This window comes from Camelina sativa, chromosome 1 (assembly GCF_000633955.1).
Source record: "Camelina sativa cultivar DH55 chromosome 1, Cs, whole genome shotgun sequence".
Lineage (NCBI taxonomy): Eukaryota > Viridiplantae > Streptophyta > Magnoliopsida > Brassicales > Brassicaceae > Camelina > Camelina sativa.
This window is the reverse complement of record NC_025685.1, coordinates 15,501,862-15,519,019: the sequence shown is the minus strand read 5'-3', so window position 1 is coordinate 15,519,019 and position 17,158 is coordinate 15,501,862. Positions and strand designations below refer to the sequence as shown.

Genomic DNA, 17,158 nt, shown 5'->3' with positions numbered 1-17,158 from the left:
CCAAGTCTCCAGTCTGTTTCGCTAAAAGAAAAAGGACAGAACAGCAAGGAGACAAAAGAGGAAAGAAAAAAAAAAAAAAAAAAAAAGACAAAACAGCAGCAAACGACGCCGTATTGCCGAGGAAGAAGAAGAAGAAGAAAAATCAAGAGCCGTCATCACTCGTGAATCTCTAAATCGCGACTTCTCTTTCTCAGTCCGGTGAGTCCCGGCGACAGACTCTCTCTCTCTATCCGGTGAGTCCCGGCGACTCTCTCTCTCTCTCTCTCTCTCTCTCTCTCTCTCTGTGTCTCTGTTAGGAAGATCTAGCTATGGTGCGTTTGTCTCTTCGTGTTGCAGCATCTGCCATACTACAGAAGAGAGAGAGAATGAAGTTGAGAAGAAGAAGAGCGACGCATCGAACAGAAAATAGGGTAGCACCACAGATTCGTATCAAAGAGAATAAAAAGTTGAAAAGTATAGGAAGAGCAGTGCAAGGTTCAATAACTTGGGTCGCAGCAGAGATTCCTCTGGATATACTGATCGAGATTCTGACGAGATTGCCTGCGAAATCTGTGTTGAGATTCAAGTGTGTCTCAAAGTTTTGGTCATCTCTCTTGTCCTCAAGATATTTTTGCAACCGTTTCCTTTCGGTCCCATCTCAACCTCGTCTTTACATGTCTTTATTGGACCTTTACCACAATTCTTCTAAGTCTCTGCTCCAAGTACTTGTCCGTCCTCCTCCTCCTCTTTAGTATTCAACCAAGATCTGACCATCCGCAAGATGGGAGGTTTCTTCCTGCGCGTTCTCTGTGGCTTCATCTGCTCCACAGTTGACTTAAAGCCGCAAATCTATAACCCAACCACCAGACAACTTGTAATCTTACCTGCCATACAAGGATCTGATATCCTAGATGAAGAAGATCCTTACGACATATTATACTTCATGGGCCACGACCCTGTTAACGATCAGTTCAAACTACTGTGCACAATCACCAGTATGTCAAACAACGATATGCAAAAGATAAAGTCAGAGCGTTGGGTCTTGGTAGTAGAAGCTGGTGGTTCGTGGAAAAGGGTTGCAAAGGAGTTGCCTCCTCATCTTCCTAATCCTTTTGAACTGAATATGAATGGATTTTTATATTACTTGGCTTGGACTCATATGTATACTTGTGTGCTTGTGAGTTTCGACATGAGGTCTGAAGAGTTCAATATGATGGTTCAAGTACCTCGCAAGGCCGGTGATGAGATGGTACCTAGAGTTAAGAAGATGGTGATTCAGGTAGATTATGGTGGGAAAGTAGCTGTTTTTGACTACACTTATATCCGAAAGAGTGGTACCGTGGATCTATGGGTATTGCAAGACGGGAGGAAGGAAGAATGGTCGAGGAAGACTATGGTTTTGCAACCTTCTCAGCTGCATCTACTCAATGGCAATCATAGATTGATACCAAAGGTACAACTCTAAAAGACAAGGTTGTCTTGGTACCACCAAACTTGGTTGCTCCTTTTTACTTTCTCTGCTATGATCTGCAAACCAATGATCTGAAAAGGGTTGAAGTCAAAGGAATACCTGATCGCTGGTTTACAAAGCATGACACAGACACATATTGTGACATTGAGTTTATGAATCCGGGTGAGAGCATCCAGTACCTTGAAGCTTGAAATCGTTTCTTCTTCTTCTTGTATCGCCCTTTAAATTATCCTCGTTCCCTTTTTGTATTGTGTTCTCTTCTCTTTCGTAGTTTAAATTTATTCAGCTCAAGTGATTCTTGTTTGGTCTTATTATTTTGGCTAGAGAGATTCTTGTTTGGTTCTTCGTGCGTTATAATAGACAGAGAAGATGTACACCAATATTGGATCAGTGATTGACTGAAAAATGTCTTGTTATATCGAGAAGAGGATCATTGCATCATGGTCTCTTTTTAGTAACGGTTGTTCATGGGTTTTGCTTAGAGAACAAGCCGTAGAAATGATGAACTTGAGGCTCATCCGGATAATACTACTTTGAAAACAATATAATGTTTGAGAAAGGACAACCTTTAAAATTCAACTTTTATCCAAAACCAAATTGTAATATTTAACTCATTATATTAAAGAAAAGTAACTACATAAGTTTTGTTTTCAAGTTTTTTTACAGTTACTTTTGTGGTTTTCATTTTTTTTGTGGAATGCTCTAATTAGTGGTATAAATTAGGTAAGTATACCTGTAATGCCCCCGAACCGCCCGCACGGCCGGACTAACCGCGAACCGGCCCGACGACGTCACAAACAGACGATTGCCTGCGATCCGGCCGAAGTTCCACCAACGAATTAGGTTCCCCAGCCAGTTCACTGGCACCCGTCTATCCGCTACGTACATTCCTTAAACTTTGCAACTCTCAGTACGTACGCGACGTTATGCTGGTCCGGAATAATCCGTACCAGCTCCACTTGTCTGAATTATGTATGAAAATAATAGATTTATTATATATAAAATAAAGTTTACAAAATCAATAACTACACAGAATAAAAGCGTTGGATCTAACTTAACAAAGAAACAAAGAAATAAAAATAACAAGAAGATACAAGGACTTTGCAACACAGCACAAAACATCATATTTGATCCATTAAACTCGGTACTACCCTCTTAACTTTCCCTGCAAGAAAAACAATTGTGGAGAAGGGTGAGCAATCTAACTACCCCACAATCAAAGCACGCAATGCGGAAGCTTAACAAACAAGCAAACAACACACACAAACAATCAAGCAAGGAACAAACAAGAGCCGACTCATCTAGACCTTGACTCTAACTTGGCCTCCACGCCACTTCACCTAGCAATCACTGTCAAAGTGGAAAGAGCTAGCCGTGCATCAAGATGACTTGACGATGCTTGACTGCAAATTCAGGTATCCGCACCATGACTGACACTACCAGACCTCACCCAGGGATATCACAATCAACCTAGGGAGTTACCAGACATAATTCAACAAACTAGGGAACACATCCCAAACACCACCACAACCTAGGGCCCATCGATCCTCTGTCATGTCCCAACCTCTTCCTTGTTGATACCATAAAGGCAACCAACCAGACACACCCCAAATCCTCCGAGCTGTTACCCATCCCAGGTACACAATCGGGTATACCTTGCCGCATCGTCATGCGGTTCAGGCTAGTAGGTAACTAGACCTGAATCCATCCTGCCCTGAGATCCCTCTGGATTAGCTCACCAGACTTCCACACACATGTCAGGAACAAAGTACGATCTCTAGCTACGGACCGAGACATTTAACCCGCGGACTAGCTAGGACAACACTTAACTCTAGGACTCAAGACTCCAAGAATTAAGCACAACAAAACAACACACAATTTGCAAGCAACACATGCTCGCAACAACAATCAATCACCACACACAATCTTAAGCTACAAGAAATTATCATGCAACTTAAGGAAATCCTACATGCATGCATCCTATATGCTCCCAACCCCGAAGTTTTAAGTCTTTTAGTTATTAAATTTTTACATGCATTTTTACCCCAACTATCTCTTATGTATGCGGCTCTGTCCGACATGGAGATTCTCGCATGTCCTTAAAGAATAACACTCCAATGGTTCGATCCATCATCGACACCATGAGGTTATATTTCTTTGGTTTTTGGATCACATGCGGCACTCTTCCTTGTATGGCCTCACCAACAACCATTTTTCCCATTTTTTTTAGAGGTTAAACTCAATCCTTAAAATCTTTGGGTCCCTCATATGGCTCTTTCCATCCCGGAAATTCACATATGGACTCACCAAAAATAAACCACTCCTTAGATCGATCTTCCATCGAATCTAGGGGTTTATCCTCAACCAAAAATTATGCAAAATTAAATTATAATTTTTAACATGCATAAACCATCCCAAAAATTCCTAAATCAATCATGCAAGGCATTCCACACTTGCATGAGATTTTTAAAAATAATTTCACCCTTGAAAATTTCTTAAAAGCTCCAAACTCATCATGCAAGGCAATTCACACTTGCTTGAGAGTTTTAGAAAATTATTTCCACTCTTGGAAAATTCTTAAAACTCTAGAAATCCATCATGGAAGGCATTTCACACTTACATGAGGTTTCTAAAATTATTTTCACCCATCACAAGTTTTAAAATTATTAGATCTAGCATGCAAGGCATTTCACACTTGCATCTAGTCTAAGATAAAAAGCCATTCTCCCCCAAGAATGCTCTAAAAAACCCCTTGTCTACATGCAACTCTCTAGATCTACATGCAACAAGTACCATGCAACACATAACAAGGACCGATGCAAGAGCTAGAGAGCTCACACACCTCTCATCCCTTCAAATCCACAACTCACCTTAGCTTTGAAGACCTTTGGCCGATTGGAACTCCACCACACCACGCCGATCTGACAGCACCTCCCCTTGAGCGAGCTTCCCACTGACGAGATCTTCTTCTTCTTCTTCCTCTTTGCTCAAAATCACAAGATTTCTTCTCCAAAAGAGTTGAGAGAAAATTTTGGTAAAGCTTTGGTGTTTTAAGAGGTTTTGGTCGAAATGAGAAGCCAAGGGGGTCTATTTATAAGCCCACACTCGATTTCTAGGTTTAGGCAAGGAGCAAAAATCAAGTGACAAGTGTCACATTTTTTGCATGTACTCTCCCCCACTCGCGCGTGCATCTCACTCGCTGGTGGAAGTGGCTTAATCGCGTTACACGTGGCATCTCTCCCCTAATGCAGAGACTCGTTTGCTTCCCACATCCTTCCGCGTCTCTCTTGCGTCCCAAGCTGCTGCGCTTGTCCGCAGAAACGATTCACCCATCCTTGAGTCTATTCCCTCGGCAGTCCTCGGTCTTCCCGTCCGTGCATCCGATCCTTCTCGGCTTTCTTCGGACCTCTTGTCTGTGACTCTCAATTGTCTCGTCCATCTTCGAATCTTTTGCCCGATACATCTGATATGTCTGTGATCCCGCGGTACATCGTCCGTCCGGCTGGTACACGGCCATTCCGTTCTCATTGTCCGTTTTATGTCCTTCATACCATTTTTCCACGACCATTACTTTCATTTTCCTTCCTTTGGTCTTTTCACTAATTTCCTCTATCATTCATCCACCATTACTTAGACACAACTTAGTAACTTTAGGCACAAGTTACTTAGACATTTCTTGAAAAATCTCTTTTCTTTGTCCTCTCAGACATCTCCACGTCCTTCGTGTTCCTCGCGTTCGGTATGTATTTCGTGATACGGGTCATTACAATACCTCTTTGTATGAGTAAAGAAAATAGGGAAATTGGAGTGTATAACCAACAAAAAAATTATAATTCATTCACTAAAAATTACCAACACTAACTATATTATATACTCTATATTTTATATATTAATTACATATATAACCCTTAATCACCCCCTACCACCACAAACCCCATCATCCCTATCATCACCACCACCTCTGGCCACCGAACCACCGCCGGTCTGACCACCACCATCACCGCCCACCAGCTTTTGTACCGCCGGCCACCGGCAACCATACCACCGCCGACCGGCCACCAGGCCACCACCAACCACTCACCCGACCCCGCCGACCGGACACCAGACCACCACCGACCATTCACCGACCACCACTACCACTTCTGGCCACCTCCTCCGGCCACCTCCTCCGGCCGCCGGCCACCAGCCATTATGGGAACTGCTATCATTTTTGGTCATTTTCCATTGACCAATAGTTACTTACCTAATTTAAGTCATTAATTGGCTTTATAATTCGTTCCTTTTTTTATTTTGGTTATCATGCAAATTCACCCATGAAAATATTAGAAGATTCCTTTTCTTATAAGTAAATTTGTTTTTATCCAAATTAGGTTAATAGTTTAATATATTAATAAAAAGTATGAATATATAAATAAATTCTTTTTATTATGTATATATTATATTTTATTTTCAATAGGTTAAGAAATTTTTTTATTATTATCTTCTAATATATTAACAAATTTAGAACTCATACATGAATATATTTCGATTTTTATCTGACACATGACGCAATTTTTTAGTTAGGAACTTTCAAAACTAAATTTTATAAAATAATATATCATGGTCATTAGGTTTATTTTGTATTGCCTTACAAAGTTATTTTATATATTGCGAGTCGTTTTTGATAATGTAAAGACAGCTAGTAGGACTGTTGGAGTGGATTTCAATAAAATTGAGAAATTATAATAGTGAGGTTTTCATAACATAAGATAATATATATATATATATATATATATATATATATATATATTACAAATATAACCTTCTGTGATATAAGATAAAGTGAGGTTTTCATAACATAAGATAATTTATATATTACATAAGATAATTATATGTAACATGCAAGATTATCTCCTTTATAAAGCAACACAGAAGAGAAAGAAATATCCATAGTAAAAGTGAGCGCAAGATAAGAAAAATGTCGAAAGAAGTGAGCGAAGAAGGAAGACATGGCAAAGACTATGTAGATCCACCTCCAGCTCCGCTTCTAGACATTGCTGAGCTTAAGCTCTGGTCTTTCTACCGAGCTATCATCGCAGAGTTCATCGCCACTCTCCTCTTCCTCTACGTAACCGTAGCTACAGTCATTGGCCACAAGAACAAAACCGGTCCTTGTAACGGCGTTGGTTTACTCGGTATTGCATGGGCCTTTGGTGGCATGATCTTCGTCCTCGTCTATTGTACCGCCGGTATCTCCGGTAAAATATTTCAACAAAACTTCTCCTAAGATTTACTAAAAACATTTCATTTTCAAGATCTTTAAGATATGAGGTTTGTTTAAACTGCAGGAGGTCACATCAACCCAGCTGTGACGTTTGGTTTGTTCTTGGCTCGTAAAGTGTCGCTCCTTAGAGCGGTTGCGTACATGGTGGCTCAGTGTCTTGGAGCCATTTGTGGAGTTGGACTCGTTAAAGCCTTCATGATGACTCCATACAAACGTCACGGAGGCGGAGCTAACACTGTCGCTTATGGTTATAGCACCGGAACTGCTCTTGGTGCTGAGATTATTGGCACATTCGTCTTGGTTTACACTGTCTTCTCCGCCACTGACCCCAAAAGAAGTGCACGTGACTCCCACGTTCCGGTTAGTAAACAAATCTCAAACCCGTTTTGTGTAATATCTTCTAATAAAGTTGAAATCTTTTGAATGTTATTTCATGGTTTTGTGTAATTTTAATAAAGTTGAATTCTTTTGAATATTTTGCATAGGTATTTTAAATGGTTTGGTGTAACTTTTTGAATAGTTTTCTACTTTTCAGCATGGGTTTGTGTAAATTCTATGGAAAAAAAATTGAAATGTTATGAATGTACGTTTTTTATATTTATAGGTTTTGGCACCGTTACCAATTGGGTTCGCTGTGTTCATGGTGCATTTGGCTACTATCCCCATTACTGGAACTGGGATTAATCCAGCTAGAAGCTTTGGTGCTGCTGTTATCTACAACGATAAGAAATCTTGGGATGACCATGTAAGTATAGTCATCTTTTCATTACAAACGATTTAATTAATTTTAGTTGAATAATTATTAATTAAGTTTTGGGTTATAAATGGATTTGAAATTGAAGTGGATCTTCTGGGTTGGACCGTTCGTGGGAGCATTAGCAGCACGAGCATACCATCAATACATCTTGAGAGCTGCAGCAATAAAAGCCTTGGCTTCATTCCGCAGCAACCCAACCAATTGATGCATGCATGATAGACTTCTTAGAAACTATCGAAATTTGTTTTATGTGTGTTTTAGACAGTTAAGTGAGAGTACTTTGTGTGTGTTTTAAATTTTAGTTTGGTGTAATTTTTCTTTCACGGATGTATTCAGTTTTTGATAGTTTAGTTTGGTTTAGTTCATCTTTGTATCGTTGCTTTATTTCATGTAGGACATCTTGTGATTCACTTTACATCATACAGTTCGAATTAAAACATTCCTTAGAGTTTTTGTCTTACCATACTTGGATTATTCTTATCCGATGGTCGGATCACAAACCACTTACATACGGACACATGTTCCCTTAGTTAGAACTTGGAAGTAATAGACTAATATAGCTAAAACCTTGGGGCATGGAATAAGTAGTCCTGAGAAAATAAACCGAACCGAAATCGAACCGAAATTTCGGTTCCGGTTCGGATTCGGTTAGTGGGCAATAACCGATTGGATAGTGTTTCAACTATCCATGGATATCGGTTATTAACCGAACCGAACCGATATCCATTCGGTTATCCGAATCAAACTGAACTCATATTAAACCGAATCAAAAATACGAGTTTGCCGAGAATCGAACCTTCGTGATAACTTGGGCATGTGATGTGGGCACTGCGCCACGTCAAAGTATTGATAATTTAATAAGTTTTAATTTAAATAAGATAGTAAAAATTAAACTAAAAATCAAACCAAAATCATATATATTTAGACCAAAATACCATAATGTTTTAATTAAACCAAATATCTGAAAAAATTTAGATATATTTTTTAAATTATAATTAAATTTTATTTAAATTTTTTTTAAAAAAGATATTACACTGTTTCGGATACCCGGAACCGAACCAAAAATAACCGAAACCGAACCAAACCCAAACCAAAATAGTAAATTAACCGAATGGATCCTAAACTCCTATATCCGAAATATCCGGAACCGAATAGATATATCCAGAACCGAAAGTTTAGCAATAAGCAATGTCACAGGTCTTGTCTTTTCAGAAAAGTAGAGAGACAGAGAGGATAGAGATTAGAGAGGGTTTGTGTGGTCCTTTTGATAAAGAGGTCAAAATTTTCGAAAAGGGCTCAAAAGCAAACAGAGATGGAGAGGAAAAAGATAAAGGACTACCACTCGAAATGGTCCACACTTTCAGTATTTTTTTACTCCTTCACATTGTAGCCGTTATTATGATCACAGAAAATGGAGTTCGTACCCTATATTTAGAATTTGTGTGTGTCGTGACTTCTGAGCTTTGACAAGGTAACAAAAAATAGTAAAAAGGGCAATGAACAAGTGTTGTTACCGTTTGCTCTCTCAAGCGAGAGAATTTACTGGTACAGAATTTTGTTTGGATTTAAGGTTGACTAAAGAAAAGTTTCATTCTACAATTTAGTTCTCTCAAGGATAATTTAAAGACAATTAAGCAAACAACACAGCATAGAGGTTTACTTTTCGAACCAGATATCCATTCCCTTGTTTCCAACCATGTGAGCTCAAGTAGGTTAGTCGGGTAACGCAGTTCCTCGCTCCAAGTTGTTTTTGATCTCCAACGTGTATTTCCCAAACGCACGCTCGATCTTTTTGTTGAAATGCTCGTTTCTGTCGTTGATGGAATCGATATCCTTCTCTTCCCGGAACTTTCTCCTCCTGCTAAACTCTTGTCGCTTTTGCTCTCTGTCGAAGAGCTCTTTTGCCATCTTGTCTATCTTATCTTGCGAAGTTTTTGGAGCCTGCAAAAGTTTACCGAAGGATTGAGCTTTTCTATGACTCTTTGCTATATAAATTTGAGTCTAAAATTGACCAAAATGACAAATCACAAACCTTCCCATATTGCAAGCTTGAGGCCTCACGGTAAAACTCTGGATCAGCTGCTCTCATTCTGTTATACTCCTCTAGATCAACCTTAATGTTCTTTGTCCGTTTCTTATATGCGTTGTATAACGTCTTCTGGTTAAAAACTGAAGAAAAATATAACATTTCACACATTAGCCTCCCCAATAATTGATGTAATGATCGAAGAGAAAACATTAATGACAAGAGAGCAAAGTAACAATTCAGTAAGAATGTCACGTACCATCCCAACCAGCAGGCGTAGGTTCCTTTTCCCATTTTTTGTATTTTGATTCTGCTGCTTCTTGAGTATCGAGCATATAAGCCTTTGTCAGATCTAAACCATTGGCATCGAGAAGTTTCCCAATCTTTTTCTTCCTCTCCTCCAACCATTTCTGTTTTGAGATTCCTTTCGTCTCTGTTGGTGCTTCCATTTTCTTCTTTTCACTCCCGACATCCGTCTGATTGGATTTTCTAGCTTCATTCTAAAAAAAAAAGTTAAATGTGAAAAATGTAAGAGTTATTACATTTATAAAATCTTTGGAATTTGAAAGAGTTACAACTGACTGTACAAAAAGACTTACCATCTTAAGTCTCAACTCAAACAACTTCTTCTTCCTCCCTGTAAGTTGGGTCACGTCAACTTCAGGTTCTCGGTTATCCTCTTCCTCCTCTTCTTCTTCAGAACTACCTTCCTCTATTCTTTCATCATCGAGTGAATCCCTCGCTTGCTCATGAACTTTAGCATTAGGGTGACCACCCCCACCGACAGCTTCAGCTAAACCTTTTGGCAAAAAAAAGAAATAACAAGTCTCAGATTTAAGAACAACACGATTTTTTCATCAGACAGAACATCACATTAGCAAATAACAAGTCTCTATCCGTGTCTGCAAAGAATGAGTAAATCACAGAATCAAAACTCAGTCACATTGAGCATCACTAGAAACACTTAATGTGCAGCTCTCTAAACAAATAACACAGCAAACAAACAATAAGCTTCAAACAGCTTCTGCTACGCATCAAAATCATAAACCATAATCACAGGAAACGAATCAACACAGCTAAACCACAAGAAGAGAGAGAGAACACAAACCTGCATTCTGCTTCTCCAATCTGGCTTTCACTTCAGCAATTTTCTTAAAGCAAAACTCGACACACTCGTGATAAGGATTCGAAGCATTTATACAATCCGGATGCACTCTTCTCGCATTAACCATATTTCCAAGTGTACAAAACTGCTATCAAAACCAATAGAGAAAATAGAGTTATCCCCAATACAGCATTGAGATTTGGGAAATAAGAACCAAAGTGGAACAAATAATAATAATACTACATCCCAAAGCTATATAATAACACCCAAGGCACCTAATAACAACAGAATCCACAGATCAAGCTGATGCAAGTAAGATCTTAACTGAGTTCAATGTAAAAAAAAAAAAAAAATTGTGTCATGATTGAAGCTAACTAAATAACACAGGAACCTAATGAACACAAAATTCACATACAGAGATGATGCAAACAACAACTTAACTGGGTTCACTGAAAAACAAATCATAACTTGATGCAAATTCACATCGAGATAGAGCAAATTTGTTCAAACCCTAAAACAGGAGACGAACGATTGTAGAATCTTAAACCTTATAAATAACTAAAAAACACCATCAATTTCTAGATTCCATGTAAAAAAGGCACAACCTTATGAGTAACATCTTGACGAAAGATCTAAAAGTAATGGAAACATGTATAAACCATCTACTCAAAACCAAAACGATTGAAATCGATGGAACAGTTAAAACCCTTAACGAAATACAGAGAGAAGAAAAAATCTTAACTGAAATCGAATTAAGAAACCAACCTGTGAAGAAACAATCCGCAAGTATGAGAAGAACACGAGAAATTTTCACGGACGATAGATTTTTTTTTTTTCTCTCTCTCTCTCTCTCTCAGTGGAGAAGAAGAAGAGATTGGAAAAAAGACAAAATTGTTGGACAAAAGAAAAATCAATAATAAAGAGATAAATTGATGGGCTATATATAGGCCCGTCAAATATGACTTGGGCCAATACCAATTGGAAAAATGTTAAAAAAAAAATATCACATTACCAAAAGTAGCGAGAAAAACATGAAATTTTACATATGGTAGGTTAAATATCTATTTTTTATTAATTTCCAAATAAATTTTGTATTTTTGTTGAATTATTTTTTAAAAATACCAAATTTAGGTTGATTTTTTCAAATAAAACATGAATTTGAATTATACCAACAATTTAACGGTTTGGTTATCCATTAACATAATCTTTTAAATAGTAAAACAAAAAAATTGTGATTTTGTTTAGAAAGTCAATTCAATGTTTAAGCTCTGTTAACAAATTTCTTAACGTTATGTCTCATTTGATAAGGTCGTGATTTACTTGGAAAGTCAATAAAAATTGGAAGATTAATTAACCACAAGTAAAGATCATGATTTTTTTCAACAATTTTGGTTAGTTCATGACTTTTTTTTGACATTTTTCCCAATTAGAGGAATAACTTTTTTTTTTTGTTTAGCATCAAACTGACTTTAGTTATTCCTAGAAATATAAATAATTCAGTCTAGGTTTTCTTATTTGAATTTCAACTTTCAAAATTGTTTTGAATGTTAAGATTGATGTAAATATATGACACTTGAAATATTTCTAAGAAGTTATACCCCTATATAAAATTGTTTTTAAAAATATAAATCATTTTAAACAAAAATCATTTTAAACATATGGAAACTATATATTAATGTCTTTTAGCAAAGTATAATTTAAGAAAATCGAGATACAAAATGAAAAAAAAATGTTCTTCCTTCAAGATATTGAATGCCCCTCTAATCTTCCTCTACTACAGAGTTCATTTATTACATCTGAATAAGCAATAGCTTCAGTGTTAAGTTCCTCCTTTGATTCACTTGTTGTTGTTTGATTTTTCTCTGTTTCTGCCTGCAAATTCTGCTTCATCGAGCCAAACTTTTCAGAAATTTTCGCCAACAGTTCATCTGCTTCACTCAGCTTACCATCTTCCGTAAGTGAAGTGATGATACTGTTGTATGTAAACCGATCAGGCTCCAGTCCTTTCTCCTCCATTTCGGATAGAAGATCATATGCTTCTTTTAACTTCTTGTCCTTACAGAAAGCCGAGATCATCGTGTTGTATGTAACTGTATCAACCTCTCTCTCCTCGATTAGAGTATTGAAGAAATTAAGAGCCTTTTCTGTCATACACTCTTTACAAAGACCATTGAGAAGAATGTTGCATGTATAGTTATCAGGCTTGAAAGAGTGTTTGATCGATTCGTTATAAAACTCGAATGCTTTCTCGACCCGTCCTTCTTTGCAGTATCCGAGGATGATTGAATTGAAAGTACTATCATCAGGAAGCAAACCACTCCCTGCAAGCTCATCGAATTTCTCCATTGCTAGCTCAGTTTTTCCATGGTGACAGAGACCTCCAATTACAGAGTTGAACGTGCTCACCGTAGGAGTTATCTTTGTCTTCTTCATCTCATCCCACATCTCCAAAGCTTTCTCCACTTTTTCTTCCCTGAAGTATCCTGTGATCAGTGTGCCATAACTAACCCCGTCAACAATATATCCTCGTTTGCACGCACTATTCAGCAAAATGTAAGCATCATCAGGTTTCCTCTCTTTACATAGAGCATCAAGAATGGTATTAAGGGTAATAGTATTCATCTTAAAGCCTTTTTGCCCCATCTCACGCATCATCTCAAGAGCACCACTCAAATCTCCTACTTTCAAATATGCTTTAATTAGAGTGTGATAAGTTACTCTATCAGGACAAAACCCGTGCACTTCCACCAATTCCTTCACCTTTCTAGTAACCACTTCCCTTTGCTCTTCCTTACAAAACCACTTAAGAGATATATTGTGAGTCACTTGGTTAGGTTTAATACCATCATTCTCCATTTGCTCCAATAACTTCCTAGCCTCCAAACTAAACCCCGATTCGAAACACCCATCAATCAATGTATTGTAAGTAACCACATCTGGCTGTAACTTCAAATGCTTCATCTCATCCATTAATTCAAGAGCTTCCCTGATACTGCCCGTATTGCAAAGCCCACTGATCAGCATGTTATACGTCCAAAGATCTGGTAATATGTTTGTTTGCTTCATCAGCTCCACAATCTGAAATGCTTCTTTCAACGAACCCAGCTTACAGTAACCATACACTAAATTATTGTAAGTAACCCTATTTGGCACCAATCCGTTCTTCTTCATATCCAACAACAGTTCCTTAACATCATTCAAACGCCCTCTCTTAGACATTGCTTTCAGAATCGTATTGTAAGTAACATTATCAGGATTCACATTGAAGTCACTAACCATCCTCTCTAACATCCCTACAGCATCCTCAAGCTTGCCTTCTAAGCAATACCCATTAACCAAAACATTGAAAGTCATCACATTTACCGAAACACCAAGCTTAACGATATCATCAAACACTTCTCTAGCACTCGAGATAGAGAAGGTAGAAGGGTACCTAACTAAACCAAGTAGAAGCGTGTTGCAAGTGAGCAGATTTGGTTTGTGCTTTAAACGAACCATCTTCTGAAAGATCTGTAACGCAACGTGAGGCTTTCCAGCATGAAGATACGCACTGAGAGCAATGTCGAAAAGAGCCTTAGAGGGACGAGGCGAGAGATGAAGATTCGGGTGGATGAGAGAGTTGCAAAGAGAGAGAGATGCATCAGAGGTGCGTATGTAGGAGACGAGAAGAGACTTGGCGTCGGCGAATTTGTGGTGAGAGATAAGAGAACGGACGACGGTGAGAAGGGGAAGAGGTGAATCCGATGGAAACGCTTCTGGGATTGAAGTCTGAGCCCATTGGAAGAAGGAGACTAGGGTTTCGGGTTTCTTAGCGAGTGAAGGAGAAGAGAGGAGAGAGGTAAGGAGAGGCTGTGTGATTTGAGGGATGTAGGGGTTTAGGGTTTCGAGCAGATGGGTTTTTTCGGATGTGAGGATTGATGTTAGGGTTTTTAGTAATTGAGATTCCGGTGGCTTCAAAGTCGCCATTTTTGTTGGCAAACAGTGGAATAGATTGCATCGTCTCGATCTCGAAGAAGAAGAAGAAGAAATTAAGCTTTTCACTGTGATGGCTAAAACAGTAATATGCAAACTAAACCGGGATTACACCCAACCTGAAATTGGAGACTCGGTTTGTGTGCTTAACCAAACGCAACGGTCCATAAATCTAGAAATAGGAAATCTAAGTATTTTTCTTTTAAAATTTTTCTATATTGAAATTTGGACGGCCATAAATCTAGAATAGGAAACCTTACCAATTGCTCCACATTTTCATATACTATTGCCATAGAAAATCTTCTTCTGATCACATAACTGCAAAACACGACACAATACCGATCAAATTATCTTAGAAAATAAAAAGGTACTAGATGATAACCCGCACTGTATAATGCGGGAAAATATTTACGTAAATTTTGATTTATTAGTCACAAAATAATAGTATTATCTTTATTTGATTTATTCTACGTATTTTATAATTTATAAATTTAATTTACTTAGTTTCATACTCTGGTTTCGACTATAGTCGGCACAATAAATTTAACAACTTACTATTATTAGGTTTTTGATACAATTCCTTAAATGTTTTAGAAATGGTACAATCAAGAAAACCCTTATTTACTCATGACCCGCTTTACAATTTGTAGCGGTATTGAGTCAATGTAAAAAATGAATTAAAGTGCAAGAAAATTATATGAGTGGGAGGTAGAATGGAGTATAACCAAATATTTTTGTTACTAAAACTCATCGATCTCAGTGCAAAATCATAAAAATTGAATATTTATAAGTATCAAATAAGTTAACCCATAAATATATATATATATATGTTTTGAATAGTATGACAGGTCAATATATTACCTATCTTACGATAGAAAATTTAGTAGATTTGTTAATCATCTCATTATATTAAATTATACATATCAAATCCTCTAAACTTTTGAATTAATTTGTGAATGAACGAAATCTTTTACAAAATAAGATCATCAATTGTAAAAAATTTGCTAAAAAAAATTGTAACTTGCACTTTTTAGATAGTGGAGGTTTAATAGTTTTCCGTGGATAATTATTTTTCTTTTAATTTCGAATGATCAAAATAATTATTTAAGGAAAAATAATATTATGATTGATCATAATTATTTTTTACAATTTTCTAGTAAAAAAATTTGTGTAGATGTTTTTGAAAAATTAAGGTTAAAATTATGTGTAAGACAGATTTGATTTCTAGTTATTCAAATATCATATGTTATAATCTAATATTAATGTTATGAATAATTTTTTTTATTGATACTATTGACAAAAGTAGGTTTTTTATTTTAATTGATTAAAATATATTTAATATAAAATTGAGATTTTCTGAGTTGATTTATGAATAAATGTATTCTGAATTATTTTTTTTGTAGAAATTCTATTAATACGGATTAAGTTCAAAATAAAAAGCATTAACTTATGTAAATTGGAAACACTATACTTTTGATACCTTGTTATGATTTTGATAATTTGTAATAAAAAAAAAAGGAAAAAATTGGTTGATATCATGATTTAAGCCTTTTCATTATTTAAATGTTAAACAATTTTTAATATATTATATAAATAATGTGTTGAAAAATAAAAGAAAAACAATTGAAAAAACAACTATGATGAGTATATCTTGACTAAAGAATAATTTCATTCTAGATAGTTAGCACATGGAAATGTATAGATAGTTCATGTGCTATACATTTTATAATCTTTTACATTTCATTTACTTAGTTTCATACTCTGATTTCAACCCGTTTTGGTTACATGATACAATGTTCAAATCCTTGAATCATATAAATTTGGTAAAATCCTAAAAATAAAATAAAACCTGTATTGAAGCGGTCATGTTTAGAAATCTAGATTTAACTTTTTGATTTATTTTTTTAGTTATAATATATTATATTAAATAAAATATAATATTTGTGATTTCTTAGATTTTAATATAATGTCTCTGCGTCGATGTGAAGTGCAAACAAATATATAAGAAATTAGAGATAATATTTTATATTTTAAAATAGAAGTACCTTAGTTTTAAAATATATATGTCATTATTAAACGATTTAGAGATGCATATATTTAATCTTAGTTTTATAAATAGAATTAAGTCTTATAATTGTTCTAAATAGTTTATTATTGTTTCCTAAGATTTCTGAAACAGTAAATGAAATCTGTTAAAATAATTTCAGTAAATAATTTCAAAAATATTGGGCTATAAAAAAATTATATCGTTTTATAAGATTTTATTTTTCTAAAATATTGTTGTTAAAATATTTATAATATATTTTTCACATAAATATTTATTGTTCAAATTTTTTTCTGATTTTATAAGATTTTTTGAGTTGAAAAATAAAAAGAAAACAATTAATAAACACTAAAAAATAACTATATTAATATTTACGTGAATTTGTTTTCTTTTAATAACTATATTAATAAAAAATATGTTTTCTGGTTACAACAAATTAATATTAAGATGAGGCTATTATATTTGGTAATTAAATACATTGGCATTTTGTATAATATACCACTTTGGAGTAGGGTTATTTGTTTAAAGGGTTGCTTAAATA

General features: G+C 35.9%; 3 protein-coding genes and 1 pseudogene across 4 annotated transcripts; 2 read left to right on the top strand and 2 right to left on the bottom strand.

Moving 5' to 3' along the window:
* LOC104791794 lies at positions 1-1,866 on the top strand (annotated as a pseudogene).
* On the top strand, positions 6,324-7,916 carry LOC104791783 (probable aquaporin PIP2-8). The gene is made up of 4 exons (XM_010517757.2): positions 6,324-6,687; positions 6,778-7,073; positions 7,318-7,458; positions 7,556-7,916. The coding sequence occupies exons 1-4, from the start codon at positions 6,408-6,410 to the stop codon at positions 7,673-7,675; spliced, it is 837 nt and encodes a 278-aa protein (XP_010516059.1). The 5' UTR covers positions 6,324-6,407; the 3' UTR covers positions 7,676-7,916.
* On the bottom strand, positions 8,953-11,492 carry LOC104791769 (pre-mRNA-splicing factor syf2-like). Of its 2 annotated transcripts, none has more exons than XM_010517746.1 (6): positions 11,367-11,492; positions 10,605-10,749; positions 10,096-10,295; positions 9,756-9,996; positions 9,503-9,639; positions 8,953-9,411 (listed from the first exon to the last, which is right to left on the bottom strand). In XM_010517746.1, the coding sequence occupies exons 2-6, from the start codon at positions 10,726-10,728 to the stop codon at positions 9,184-9,186; spliced, it is 930 nt and encodes a 309-aa protein (XP_010516048.1). In that variant the 5' UTR covers positions 10,729-10,749; positions 11,367-11,492; the 3' UTR covers positions 8,953-9,183. The 2 variants fall into 2 exon arrangements, with proteins under 2 accessions (XP_010516048.1, XP_010516039.1); XM_010517737.1 differs by having other exon boundaries at positions 10,605-10,746.
* LOC104791760 (pentatricopeptide repeat-containing protein At2g16880-like) lies at positions 12,267-14,608 on the bottom strand. Its single transcript, XM_010517727.2, has one exon. It carries the CDS (start codon positions 14,565-14,567, stop codon positions 12,342-12,344), a length of 2,226 nt encoding a protein of 741 aa, XP_010516029.1. The 5' UTR covers positions 14,568-14,608; the 3' UTR covers positions 12,267-12,341.

Coding starts and splice junctions, on each gene's coding strand:
- LOC104791783 (XM_010517757.2), top strand. CDS start 6,408: ATGTCGAAAGAAGTGAGCGAAGAAGGAAGACATGGCAAAGACTATGTA. Junction 6,688..6,777: donor TTGTACCGCCGGTATCTCCG/GTAAAATATTTC, acceptor TTTAAACTGCAG/GAGGTCACATCAACCCAGCT. Junction 7,074..7,317: donor CACGTGACTCCCACGTTCCG/GTTAGTAAACAA, acceptor TTATATTTATAG/GTTTTGGCACCGTTACCAAT.
- LOC104791769 (XM_010517746.1), bottom strand. CDS start 10,728: ATGGTTAATGCGAGAAGAGTGCATCCGGATTGTATAAATGCTTCGAAT. Junction 9,997..10,095: donor TTGAGTTGAGACTTAAGATG/GTAAGTCTTTTT, acceptor TTTTTTTTTTAG/AATGAAGCTAGAAAATCCAA. Junction 9,412..9,502: donor CAAGCTTGCAATATGGGAAG/GTTTGTGATTTG, acceptor AAACTTTTGCAG/GCTCCAAAAACTTCGCAAGA.
- LOC104791760 (XM_010517727.2), bottom strand. CDS start 14,567: ATGGCGACTTTGAAGCCACCGGAATCTCAATTACTAAAAACCCTAACA.